The 14,233-nt window shown below is 42.9% G+C and overlaps 1 protein-coding gene across 3 annotated transcripts in view; it reads right to left on the reverse strand.

Moving 5' to 3' along the window:
* Nucleotides 1-14,233, reverse strand: part of LOC114550256 (uncharacterized) — an 89,495-nt gene that overhangs the window by 41,321 nt on the left and 33,941 nt on the right. For all 3 annotated transcript variants that reach the window (XR_003691660.1, XR_003691659.1, XM_028570903.1), the window contains exons 7-10: nucleotides 13,744-14,229; nucleotides 9,263-9,415; nucleotides 3,834-4,034; nucleotides 585-661 (exon numbers count right to left, since the gene is read on the reverse strand). Coding sequence is in view for 1 of the 3 variants with exons in the window: in XM_028570903.1 (XP_028426704.1) it covers nucleotides 585-661; nucleotides 3,834-4,034; nucleotides 9,263-9,415; nucleotides 13,744-14,229 (917 nt within the window). In the remaining 2 variants the exon portion in view is untranslated. The remainder of the gene's footprint in view (nucleotides 1-584; nucleotides 662-3,833; nucleotides 4,035-9,262; nucleotides 9,416-13,743; nucleotides 14,230-14,233) is intronic.

The raw sequence follows: 14,233 nt of genomic DNA on the forward strand, positions 1-14,233 counted from the left end.
TTCATGCTTTTCAGGGGCCCTCTGTCATTCCTCATAAAGGGGAGATTAATCGTAGATCACGTGGAGCACCTGCGTCCATTCCACTGCAGCCCAGCATGCACAAGCCCTATTTACCCCCCCTGACCCCTTACCCCTGTCTGATCCTAGTGGTGGTGCATCCTCTAAAAGAATCCCACCGTGTCGGCCCTTTAGCCGACCGTACCCCCCTGCGACAGAGCAATGAGCTGGTGTAAAAGCCTGCCTGCTCCTGTACTGTCACGCCTCCCCCCTCCTGCAGCCCGTGACTGATTAACCACACACCTGCTGCACGCCGCGTGCCCTCCGTTATATTGTGTCTCAATTATCAACAATTTGGCTCGTCTTACTGGAATGACAGTTATAAATGAATGCGAGTTCAAGTTTGTAAAAGGGGCTCTTTGTGTGTGAGGGTGACTGTGTGAACCAGGTTTGGGGTTATTGTCTGATAGGAGCTGATTCTTGGAAGGTCTAGTGTTTGCTCACTGCTTTTGGAGGAAATCTGATAGAAGAACGGAGGAGGGGGGTAGAGAGTGAAAAGCGGTTTCACAAGTGGCAGCGGCACTCACCGATTTGTTTTCCTGGACTTTCCCTGCAGAGTCACACCTTTCGGAGATGCTGCCAGCTGTGAGGGGCCTCAAAACACCTGACAAAACCACACAGGACACAGCATCAAGCTAAAGGGAGAGAAAGCAATTGTGTATTTGCAGGCGTGTGTGTACGTGCATGTGTGTGTACATAAGCGTTAGCCTCCGGCGCACACTTACATGCACTTCTCTTTTGTACTTGTGTGTGCACAGATATGAGTAATGTAGTGTATTAGTTCCAATTATGGCTCTTAACCTCTGAGCTAATAATGGCAAAAAGTAGAGCAACAAAACCCTGGAGGAGCACCTGTCTACAGAAGCGTGCCAGGTGCAAACATTGTTCTGGAGACACAGAGAGACAAAAGACAAGCTTCCAGCAAACTCAGACAGATTTTGTCTTGTTGTAAACATTGGTGGCACAGAAGCATGAATACCCAAAACAAAGGGACCGTGGTTATTATTTGTCTCTTTTGCTGATTAAGAGTCGGTTCATCTACGTTACAAAAACCTAACTCTGATGAAATCTAGCTATGGAAATACATTTAGTTTTAATTGTTCAGGTCTGGAGATATTTTCCTCTGATATTTCTGCAGCCATGCCAATACAATGGAGCTCAATGGAATTTCAATGGTGTTGCTCATAATATAAAAAAATAAGAAGTAGAAAGTGGTGCCAATTAAAACTGTTCACAGTGAGGTCTGCGTACTATCCAGAGTAAATGGACGGTCACATAAAGTCTGGGGTTTTCTTAAAACAAATTAGAGACGGGAAAGACGCAATGAATCATACAAAAAGGTGCACAGTTGAATCATACAAAATGATGCATTGGTTTCGGGCAATTATATCTCAAAGGCATTCATGGTGTTGCACTTGTTTGTAGTACATAAAAAAGTAGTCTCGCATTGCCAGACCTACCTCCGCAGCGCTGCGGAAGAGGGTCTGGCTAGTCCACACAGCAGTCCAGGATGGAAGAAAAACGTGATCTGGTTTATTGGTATTTCTTTAAACCAATCACAATCGTCCTAAGCTCCTCACTGAGCCACGGTGCCGCTGCAAAATAGTAGGAACTTGTTTTGGTGGAACATGTGTACGTTCAAAAGATCGTTCAAGAGAAAACTCAGATTGGACCCATTTACCCTGCAGAGATCTGAGGAGCAGTTAACCATAGTCCTCATAAATCGACCGGAGTTTAAAATTCCAACACAAAGAAAGCGGAAGGTAACGGACATCGGCCGAAAAGACATGCATCCGGTGGAATTTCCTGCGGCACCGGAGCAACCCCCGAAGTGGAAAATCGTGGATATGGACTTATACAAAAGTGACAGAAGTAGCTGTGTGAAGAATAATAAATAAGGGAGCTTGAGATAAAATGGTCAAATTCTTCTAACTTAATCACCCGAACACACCTGGCCAACAATTACAATTGTTGGTTTGATGTTGAAAAGGTGTGGTGCTGTTCAGCAATCTGACAAAACACACAAAATAAGGGTTTCTCCATTTCAAAACACAGTGCATCACTGTTTCTATTGGCCAACCATAAAACATGTGCAGTTCATAGTTGAAGAAAGATGAACTCTGAACTGTGAGATAGCACCAAAACAGAATTCTATTCTGATTCTAAGTGTCTCCAGGTATCTTAGTCGGACTTTCCCGGTTAATGATCCACTCCAGCGGTTTGATCTTTATTAATATGGCACATACTGATATCCCTATAAACCTTGCCTCTGAGCTGCCACACCTTCGGAGAAAAGCAGTTAAGAGCTCGCAGCGGCATGCCTGGGAGCAGATGAGAGGCGGTATCATAGCTCGTTAAAAGAAAAGCTGCTTGCCGCCATAAAGGCATCACTTACTCTCAAGGCCGCCCGCGGACCGAGAAAACACACCTACAGTGTTATGTTTTCCCCACACTGTCTGGTCACGCATGTTTTCACCACACACACACACACACACACACACACACACACACACACACACACACACACACACACCCCTGTCTGCCTGCTCACTGTTAAAGTGACGGTTTTTTGCTTATCAGACAATCTTATTCAAACTGTCAGAAAGATTTATCAGTGCAGGAGGTTTACACACAGTTAACTGAGATTACTTGCTGGTCACAATTGGCTTTATAAAACACTCAAACACACAATCACAAATAAACCACAGATGCTTTGGATACTTTTTGACTAAAAAAAGAAGTTTCAGTAACTAGAAAGGAAACCTGATGCTGACTCAAAGTGTGAACTTCCTCTTTTGGCTCCTTGCAGTAACAAGCTGCCTGTATCAAATGTATTTGTATGTTTTGCTGGTTTATGTTTAATCCTGGCCTTAAACTGTGTGCATGTTCTTTTCCCTCAAATGTCCATGTCACTTCCTCTCATTTTATTTTTAAGTCTTTGGGCCCTATTTTGCACTCAGCGCAATTGCCTTTGTACACAGACGCACGTATCATTCCTATTTTGCACACGACGCACAGCGGACTATTCCCTCCACAGACGCACGTCGGTAAATTAGGGAATGTATTTGCGCTCCCGGGGGCGGTTCAGCGAAAAGAGGAGGCGTGTTCAGGAGCAAACGTTCCCTGGTGCTATTTTGCAGTTTCAGAAAACAATTCCGCCACTGACCAGGAAAAACCTGGTCTAAAGTCAGTGGCGTTAGTCTAAAGTTAGTGGCGCTAGTCTAAAGTCAGTAGCGCGTTATTCAGATTCTATTTTAGGGGCGCATGCTTGGCCATAATGTAGCGTGTGCCAAGACGGGCATTTGTTACTTTGCCGCATCCTGAACAGCTCCCGCTGGCGTGCGGCAGGTAAATCCGCCGTCATAACAGCAATCCGCCATGGAACAAGCGCGCCTGCTCTTAAAGGGAATGTGAGATGACGCTCTGATTGGTTTATTACACGTTACGCCCAAACCACACCTAGCTACTTTAGACCAACCCATTTTAGATTTGCGTCAGGCGCAAGAGTCAAACCACAAAGCTACTTGCGTTTCAGATCGTTAAAATAGGGCCCTTTAAATTTATGAGCAAACACTTTGTCTTACTGAGAAAATGGATATTGGTTCTTCATGGAGAAGTTTGGTTTTATCATAATAGTTGTTAAATGTGAAATTTCATTAGGGTGCATTTAATGCTACATTTAGTCCTTTATCATGTTTACAGAAAAAAAATGGGCTTTCATTTATACATCATTATATATTGCTCTAAATCTGCATCTTTTTCATGAAGCACTATACCTGCTGAAGTCAATCCTGGATCATGCTGCATCCTGAGAACGGACCAGTCCTGCACCGGCGAGAGCTCCTCTTCCTGACTGAAGGGACTCAGCAGGATCTCGGGCTCCGGTCGGTCCAGGAGGAGCAGCTGGACCCGGGACAGGGAGCCCAGATTCCCGGAGTCACAGCCCACCGTCAGCACTGCCAGGCCAGGAGACAGCTCTGCAGGGGGAGAAAACAAAGTCTGAAATACTAGAAAAATATCCTGCGGCGCTGCAGCAACTTCTGTCAGACGGGTTTGCTTTTATGTAGAGGAATCATTTGGAAATTTAAATAGACCACTGATGAATATGCAATGCAGCTGCTAACAATAAGCAGACACAGTTATTGCATCTTGCATTTAGACATAAACTCCATCCACGCAATTTCTGCTTCTTATCCGGGGCCGCGTCGCCATGGCAGCAGGCTAGGCAAGGTAGTCTAGACATCCCTCTCCCGAGCAATGTTTTCCAGCTCCTCCTGGGGGATCCCTAGGCGTTCTAAAGCCATATAAGATATATAAACTCCCAATATAAACTTTGGGTCTACCCCTACCAGTTGGATGTGCCTGGAAAACCTCCCATCTGATCACATGCCTGAATCACCTCAACTGGCATCTTCTCTCTTCTTCGATCTCGGTCCAGATGTCTGAACCGTGAAGCCCAGCCACCCTTCTCAGCTCACCAAAGTTATTGTAAAACATCCCGAGGAGAGCATGAATGTGTGTACCAAATATCATGGCAATCTATCTAAAAGTTGTTGAGATATTTCAGTTCGAAGTGGACCGACCGACCAAATGACAAACAGACATTGCAATCCCTAGAGCCATGCTACAAGCATGGTTAAAAAGGTGACTGAAAATAAAGTACTTGAAACAATTGTCAAAATATAAGATTAGAACATCCTGTAAAATTTACAACTGTTGACCTTTTGAAAATAATAACCCACAATTAGCTGGAATGACTTGTTGAACTGGATCATGAAATTACTGTAAATTACACTGCTTACTCGCCACACAACCCCGACCCCCCCACCCCAGAACACCCCCCTCAGGCTCCAAAGTTCTCATCGTCACACCCAATTAAAAGCATATCAGTGACAGTGTGGCTCGGTGCCTATGCAAATCCCACGCTGGCCGAGTGTGGAGCTGCCATTCCACTCCGAGGGGATTTCACACAACCTGCCCCCCCACACACACACACACACACACACACACACACTCACACTCACACTCTCTCTTTCCCAGCAACATCTCAAAAAGCTGTCAGAAATCCCTTTACATTATAATAGCTTCCACAGACAAAAAGTTTTCCGTTTGTCTAAATTGTTACGCAACGTGTCCACTCTCCCTCCCACACACAAACTCCTGTAAAGTGTTTTCAGTTGGGAAGTCACACGTGTCTGTAGGTGTGCTGACACTAGGTAAAGTAACCCCTCAGGGTAGAAAAAATGAACTGTTGCTAATAAATTAAGGAGTCGTTGAGAGGAAATCCCTGGGATAACTCTGGGTGTAACATAATGTGGTGGGACACACTTTCAGTTAGGCTGGGTATTAGTCCATCATTAGCCAAAAGTAGCTACAAGATTGAAAGACACTCAGCAAACACAGTGGCAGATAAATGATTAATCTTGTAATTAAAGTGTTGGACACACTGGTTACCACCCACTTAGAATCAGAAGAATGGAACACACACTTATAATTCAAATGCTTTATACTTTGGCACGATGAAGTTTGAGAGAAGGGCAACTATTTTAAAACTTGTGAGTTAAATAACCAGAATTTATACAGTAAACTTTTAACAGGATGCTCATGTGCACCAGAGCTGTGCAATTCAAGTCAGGTCTCATATCCTTATAACCAAAATATCAAAAGTCAAATGCAAATTTTTGGCTGAATGCTGAACATTTCAGCGACTCAGCATTTGTGTCAAACTGCCTCTTCGGCAGCGGTCTGAGTAGACTCACTTTCAACTCTGATCACAAGGGTCATCAACTGAGATGTGCAAGGTAGAATATAATCCTCTGCTGCTCGTCTCGATCATAACTGGTGAAGCATCATGTTGCTGCCAGTATTCTGTCACATTTTGGGTCATTTTGGATCGGGCCTATATGACCTGGGGTCTCTTTCAGTCACTTAGGTCTCTTTTTTTAGACAATAAATGTATGTTTGGATATATTTTCCTTAGATCTGTTTGCTCAACTGAGCAATTAAACACATTTGCTGTATGTCAGCCATATGTCAGCTAGTCAGGAAGATGAATGTTTCTAGAGACAAATAGAAGCTTCTTGCATGCATAAATGTGTTGCCTATGTATCTGTATGTCTTTTTTTAGCCACTCTGTTATTTATTATTGCTCTGTGTGCACTTCAGCAGCTTATACTTTCACCTTTTGCAAGCAAAAACAGGGCCTGGGTTGCCAACATACAATTGAAGATAAAATATTCTTCTTAGTTCTGCCACTTTGTGATTGAGCCTGATAACATATCTTTATCTTTCATTAAAAATCCTGCTCAGTAGAGCTTTAAATCAGTCACATTCTATACAAATGTAAATTGTGCTTCTTGACAGTCTGGAGCATTAGCTCACATTTGGCAGAGCTTTCGGCTTGAGCCTCGACTTGATTTTATCACGCTGTGGTTGCTATGGCAGTGGTCACCCTGATCCTTCCACATCCTCGGGGCAAAGGTCTTCAGGGTCAGAAGAAGGTTTGGGGTCAAGCCAGCAGGTTAAACACCTTGTCGGGGATTAGCGGGCTATGAGGGAGGTGGAGGAAGTCTTCATTGGCTAATGTCTCTCTCAGCAGCTCACTGAACCACCTCCAGGACACACACACACACACACACACACACACACACACACACACACACACACACACACACACACACACACACACACACACACACACACACACACACACACACACACACACACACACACAATCTATCGCAGGCATGCACACACACATTTACTCTGCCTTTGTTGGCCAACATGGGCTGACACAAAGACCTGACACAGTGAGCGCTCAGATAAGCCCATCGCCGTCTGTAATAAGGTAGAAGTCACGGAGGAAGGACAGCATGTCTAATTGAGACATTACTGGGAGCCACAAAAAGATGGAAACAACATAAAAAAACATTAAGTACAGTGCTCAAGCCAAATATGTAATATGTATTTAAACAAAATTAATAGCACATTAATAATGTTAATCTAATAATGAAAATCAGTCTGAAAATCAGGTTTGATAATCAATTAATCGTGTAAGTCATTCATCAGGCAAGAATTCCTGATCAATGAATGAATTCATTTGCTGGTTTTCTATGGTTTATATAATTGTAAATGTACGTAATACCTTTCACTTTGGGACTGTGGGGCCGACAAAACAAGTAATTTTAAGATGTTGCCTCTAGGGCTCTTTCAAATGGATTTATTTTCAAAATTTTACAGACAAAACACTTGATAAAATTATGGAAAACAAGAGTCTACAGTCATGCTAACAGCTCTGTGAGATGCTTTGAGCTAAATGCTATAATATGAGCATGCTCTCAATGACAATGCCAACATTCTGATGTTTGGCAGGTATAATGTTTACCATGAACAGCATCCTAGTGTAGCGTGTTAGAATTAGGGATAGACCAATTACCGGCCCGTTTTTTGGCAGTCTGCAGATTATCTGTATCAGCGTTTTATTTGCCTGATAACCGATATAGTTAATTAATTAAAAAGTGCACTACTTTGGCTCAGCCATAGCTCTGTCTGTCCTTGTGCTTCGGTTTGACTCACCACTCAGTCTCACTTAATGTCCCGCCCACAACACTATCTTTTATTGTGTATTATGTTGAACGTTTCTAGTTTATTAAATAATTGCTTAAAGCTTCTAAACAAGTCCCAAGTTCTTAATTTTCACTTAAAGATTTCCATTTTCACTGTAAATGCATCAGTTTCATTAAATACTAATAATCCGTATCAGCCATGAAAAACCAGTATCGGTTGATCGCTAGTTAGAATGCTAACGTTATCTAACCTCCTCAGCCCCCACTCCACCGCTACAGTAGAGTCCTCCATTCTTCTGACACTGACCTCCTAGTCATCATAAAATCAAACTACAAGCATAGAGGGGATCCCGCCTTTGCGGTCACAGCCCTTAAACTCGGGAACAATCTCCCACTCTCTTAAATCAGCCCTTTCCCTATGCTCATTTAAAACTCAACTCAAAACCTACCTCTATGCTTTAGCATTTGTTTCCACCTGAATTTTGCCTTCCTGTTTGTTTATTTAGCTGACTTGTTCTGATTGTATCTATGTTTGTCACTTACCTCTTTACTAGGGCAGGGACGATATGCTTTTGTCCCGATTCGATTCTTTCCCGATACATAGGTACGATTCCATTTGTGTTGCTTTTTTCATTTATTGCGATTCTAGAAGTTTGTGAGTATTGCGATTTTCTTTTCCTTCTTACAAAAAAAAACAAAAGTTGGATGATACACTTCCAGAGACAATATTTCATGAGACATTTCTAAAACCTAATTATTTTCTAAAAAGAATGCACATGTCAGTCAGTCAGTCTGACATTTATTTCATTTGTAAAGAAGTACATAAATTAAAACTTAGCATTCATGCAGACACGGAAGTCATACGCCCGCTGATTGAATTATCATTCTTATCAGACACACACCAATCACAGCCATTCTCACATCAAGGCGGTCCTTTTAAATATGACTCCCTCCTCACTGATCCCTGCTACACTGACTGTGCTTCACTCACTGCTGCTGCTGGCAACGCTTTGCCTCCACCTCCCCAGCCTCTACCTTCCTAGCTCAGAGTCTTAATATGACTTAAAGTTTAAAATGGTTTTCAATGTCTTTCGTTTGGCTCACTCTTTTATACCCAGGGGGGTTTCGCATTGCGCTCCCTGTTTCAAGAGCAGAGCCATCAGCGCCAAACATAACTGTATTTCCATTTGTTGCAATAAATGGTTAAATCTATGACGAGAGTGTTCCTGACTGAACAGAATTTTCTACTTTCACTCTGTTTGCTGGAAACTGATATGATGTAGATGCTGTCAGCGGTACCGTATAAACAGAAAATATTTAGGTGAATCACTAGTAAAAAAAATAAATAAATAAAAAGCAATCAATTCTGTGAAAAAGAATCAATCATAAAAATCTTCGATTTTTTTTCACACCCACCCCTAGTCTTTACTATGTCTTTTATTACCACTGTAGAGCACTTTGGTCAACTTCTGTTGTTTTTAAATGTGCTCTATGAATAAACTAAACTTGAAGCTTGATACTAAATCAGGACTCTACTACACTACTTACAAAGCCCAGGTGGTGCTGATGAGTCATTTGTTTTTCAGGTATTTGGTTATAAACCAAAGTACTGGACAAATTGTGTGTGTTTGTGTGTGTACCTATGTTGGGTGAAGGGCGACCGGATGAGTCTGATGGCTGGTCCAGAGACGTATAAGACATGGACCGAGGAGCGATGGCCTCCAGTTCATCAAACACATGAGACCGACTGCAGCTGAGCTCTGAGTAGCGTGATGCTGCTGAGCCACAGCGTCCTGCAAACAGCACAGAGTGGGTGTATTGTATTATGATGATAAACACAACGATAATGAGGATTAGATGTAACTTTAATGATACATGTGGGCACAGTGTATTGTTTCATTAGGAAATAATAGGAAAAAGCAAAGAGGTGTATGAATAATAATAAAACCACTGGGAGAACTAAATGAGCACACTGCAACAGGGGCAATTCAGGAAAATCATATTATCTTCATTTAGAATGATTCAATCTTTTCTTTTCTTACCCAAGATACACTGATTTACTTGTTTCAATGTAAGTGATCTTTTTTTTTTTTTTTTTTTTTAAGTTAGTAAGATATTCAATCTATTTTTCATCTAGATCTGACAATAAACAAGGATTATATTATAACATTCCAAACATGTTTTAAAAGAATAGTTTGGGGAAATGCACTTGGCTTTCTTCCTGAAAGTTGAGAGAAGATCAGAAGATTGAAATCACTCTCAGATAATAGTGGTATCAATCCTCCCATCTTAGTAGGCGGAAAGCGAAAAATGTTTTCCCAAAATGAAAGACTATATAGAGAAAACTTCATGCAACAATAATTGTTTTGCTTATCCCATTGGCAGATTTCTGTGTGCGATACTAGCAAATTCTATGGATTACATAAAATTCTACTTGCTAATGGAATAATTTATTTTGCAGTACGCTTAAAGCAAAAACACAATAATCTCATAATTTCATCACTATATATATTTTTTAAATAATGCATACAATTGCAATTTATCAATTTATTAAGTTTGTGGGATTGATAACTGATAAGGTGTAAATGATTAAACAATACCAGCCGACAGCTAAAAGCAGCAACAGCGAAAGCTCCTGGAGGACATTTATCTGGTGCAGCTATCAGACTATAAATCTCGGCTGGATGTTGTTGTGGGTTTAGTTAAAGGCTGTCCCTTCCAGGTTTTACACTCTCACAAGTGGACAGCTCCCAACACAAGCCCAGGACCTCCATGAGTGAAGCCCCTCTGGCGAGGTATTAAGGTCTGAGCACAGTGTTACAGTCAGACCTCTGGGCAAAAGTAGTCTCATCTCTCCTTCAATAAACACAGGGCAAAAAAATTCCCTTTAGCTCTAATTACCAAAGACCTCACTCCAATGAATGGTACAAACTGTCAAGCTAATCACTAATTACTTATCTCCTCTCAAACCATCAAAACAAAACAGTTTCAGTCTCTGCCTAGGTTTAGAAATCAGAGGATTAGCGGGAGAAACTGTTGTACCGGGAGGTGTTTTTTGTCATCGTTCTGAAAGAGGCTTGTCGAGGCTTTTCTCACATTAGAAATGCAGAACAGCTTGGCCTGGACAAAAGGATAATATATACAGAGGCTCTTAAAGGAAAAGGCAAACTCAGCTCCTTCGTGTCTGCCCACATGAACAAGTTTAAATGTACACATGAAGCAACCCTCACACTGTCAAGAATGTGACCAAGGACACGCACACACCACTGCACTATTGTGCACTTGAGCGGCTCGGCACCCTACTCACAGAGACAATGGAGGGACTTGACTTGACACTTCAAAGCATATTGCTGCTGTCAACTCAGCTGTCATTCTAAGCAGACGAGGGGCTGTACTGAGTCAGGGTGAGTTTTTCGGGGAGGTTAAAGGTGACTGTGGGAGGTCAGTGAGTTTGATATGAGAGGCAGACAAGGCCTTCTCTGTGTGCCTGTAGCCCTCTTTTCCTGGTCACAGTGCCAGGCTAAAAGGCCCCGAGTGGAGAGGCCAGGCCAGGCCAGGACTTTGCCCCGTTTCATTGTCAAGGACAGTTACACTGTGGAGATGTTGCTCAAAACAGGTCAGGCCGGGGTCACTCTATGGATTGTAGGGGATCTGAAAAAAACATGCTGGGTGGGAAAAAGGACTGAGTGAGATGAGGAGACTCCCATCAGCCATATGCAATATGTATACCACACTGTTAAAATATTACCTGACTTGCTGCTGCAGAAACAGCCTCAGTAGTAGTAAATGAGTCTACTACTACGACTAATTTTACTTCTTTTAACACAAATATTAAAACTTCCTGAAAGATTGTTTCTGCTGATTTATTTTTGTTTTGGTGTCATTGGGCAAAAATTCCATAATACCCTTTCAGTATATTGTAATAGAAGTGATCCAAGAGCCTGATTCAATGGTGGAAAATCCTTGAAAAAGTTGCTATTTCAACTCTGCAGAACAACCCAAAAAAGAAGACGGACTTCTAAAAAAATAGACTCTAAAAGAGTCTGACAATGAATGCAATAAAACAATATCGGCAAAGTGTTTCAGAGATGGAAAGAAAATGTTACACCGGTCAGAAAGTGGACAGCTGCAGGAGGAGGGCTCTATTTTCGAAATTCTGGCAATTGTTGCTTTTTCTTTAAAAAGGTGGCAGCAAAGAAATCTTATCATTTTATAACTTCAATGTGTAAGTGATCGGGGACAAAATCCACAGTACTCATTCTGTGCAAAAATGACCTCTGATTTAGTTTGCAATGCTGTTGTGTGTCTGAACTTGGCCTTAAATTAACCCCTCAGTTAGCCAAACTTATTTGGAAGAGAAACTGGAGGCAAGCTGAGCATCACAGTTGTAAAGGCTCTGACACACCAACCTGACGGCCGACTGTCGGCAGAAAAAGCAGTTGGTCTGACTGCCTCCCCGAGTTGGTCAAAAAAAACCTTGGAACACACCGAAGCGACGGCAACTTGAGCATACGTTTTGCGCGTGTGCAAGACGTAATACGTCTCCATAACAGCAGGCGACCCTAATCTGTATTGTCGCCAAAAAAATGAAAAACGGCAGCTGATTGGACAAACGCGTCACGTGGGTCTGGCTTCTCCCAAATTTCAAAACCGACCATAATGGCGGCTCGTTCTAAATACAATCTCATATTTTACGAAAATAGTTCACCGAAACGTGTTTCTGAAAACATGCAGTTGCTCAATCTGTCTTCATTTCAGATCGACAAAGGTCAGTTTAAAAGATTTTCGTCAGATTTTGAGAGTTGTTCTTCACGCTCATCCAAGCTCGTCATTTCCGGATTCAACAAGTCAAATCGGCCCAAATGAAGGCCGACGGCTCCTCCAACTGACGACTGCACGGAACACACCGAACAGACTCGAGTCACTGACCTCGCCAGACTGTCCGACGGCCGATAATCGGGTTGGTGTGTCAGCGCCTATAGACCAACTGTAGATCAATTTGGTCTTCCTGTACTTATTGTAGTGGTGAACAAAGTTCTGTGCAATGCAGGATTACTACCAACATTTCAGGTGTTCTCACTTTTGGTTTAACCTCCAAAGAAAGTGATTTAGATGCTCTGGCTCAACTATTGGCTTGTTTACAACCTGTAGAATGGTTGTTGTGTTTCTTTCGCCACTGAAGCAATGTCTGCGTTCCCAAATTACTTTGGTGAGAACAATTTCATAACAATTAGAAATGATGGCCAAAACTATGGAAATAGAACTAATTTGTAATAAACCAGAATTATCCTTTAAGCTTTACATGCTGCCACAGTGAGCTTGAATTGTCTCCATCTGCAGTAAAATAAATGAACCAGTGAGACTCGCTCTGTGTCTGCCATGAAGAGAACAGCGTGCTCCGATACAGCATGGGCCCCCCTGCAGTACAGCACCACACAGAGAACAGTAATGTCTCTGATAGAAAAGAGAAAATCCCTACACAATTTCCACATTGTTTGCTTTCTTTCATAAAGTTCCAGGAGGAGTCAGATGTCACTGGCCCCGTCCTTTATTCCCATTGGGAACGGTAAATTAGCGTCTGTAGGAAAGCTGCGGAGGTATTCTATTGTGGCGGCCCTACTCAGTGTTCTGCCGTCAGCGAGCGGTGGTCAGTGTGGATTTATGACCATCGGTTACACATCTCCCTCTCAGAGCCAAGAGAATAGCGAAGGCACGGGGGAGCTGAGGCTGAGAGGCACGGCACACGAGGTAGTCACCCCGACTTCTATTGTTGGGGCCTCATGCCTTTGAACAGGGAATCAAACGGTACCAGCTTTTCATCAAAAGCCCTCCTTTCTATTGCTGATTTAGAGGGGGGAAAATAGCTTTCTGCGTTATTTATTATGGGGTGGGAGGTGGGAAAAACAGGCTGACAATGCGTTGATAAGGGCAGGAGCATCACAACGTCTCACTATGGAAGCAGGCTTTGAATTCTCTGTCTGGCCCAGTCTCTTTGTCTATGGCTGGATGTCCAGCCATGTTCAGGACAATCAGGCCCCTAAAAATATGGGCAGGAGCATAGCGCCGGGCAGGAAGGAGGCTGTGAACGAGCCACATGTGGCCATCAGAGTTCATTTCTCACCTCTGACAGGTGAGATAGGAGGCAGGACGGGCCAGCGATGAGACTCAAGCTGACTCACTGATGCAGAAGGGGTCAGCTTTGGTCCTGACCCTGAGCTAGGAGTGGTCATCTGTGGACTCGGGCAGGAAGACCAAGTAGCGGAGGGGAAAGCCAGGGTATTTAGGCCATGATCAGAGTCCAAGGATGGGTGGAGATCAGGATCTATAGATGCATCTTGGTGGAGATTCTCTGTTGTTTTTGTGCTTTCACGCCTGCTCAACGGTTTATCTGACTTAGAAAGGACAATTGACTTTGGACGAGGTGAAAGGGGTTTGGTTTGGCCAAATAGCGGTTCGTAGAGTGGAGGGGTGGTCGTAGCATTCGTGGATGATTGGTGAGGGTTGGATCCAGCTGGAGGGTAAGAAGCAAAAGGTGACTTCATCACTGGACAAGGCTGGAGCGGCGAGAAACAACTGATGCCTTCTGGGTCAGAGTCCTTCATTTCTGCTGC

This window comes from Perca flavescens, chromosome 23 (assembly GCF_004354835.1).
Source record: "Perca flavescens isolate YP-PL-M2 chromosome 23, PFLA_1.0, whole genome shotgun sequence".
NCBI lineage: Eukaryota > Metazoa > Chordata > Actinopteri > Perciformes > Percidae > Perca > Perca flavescens.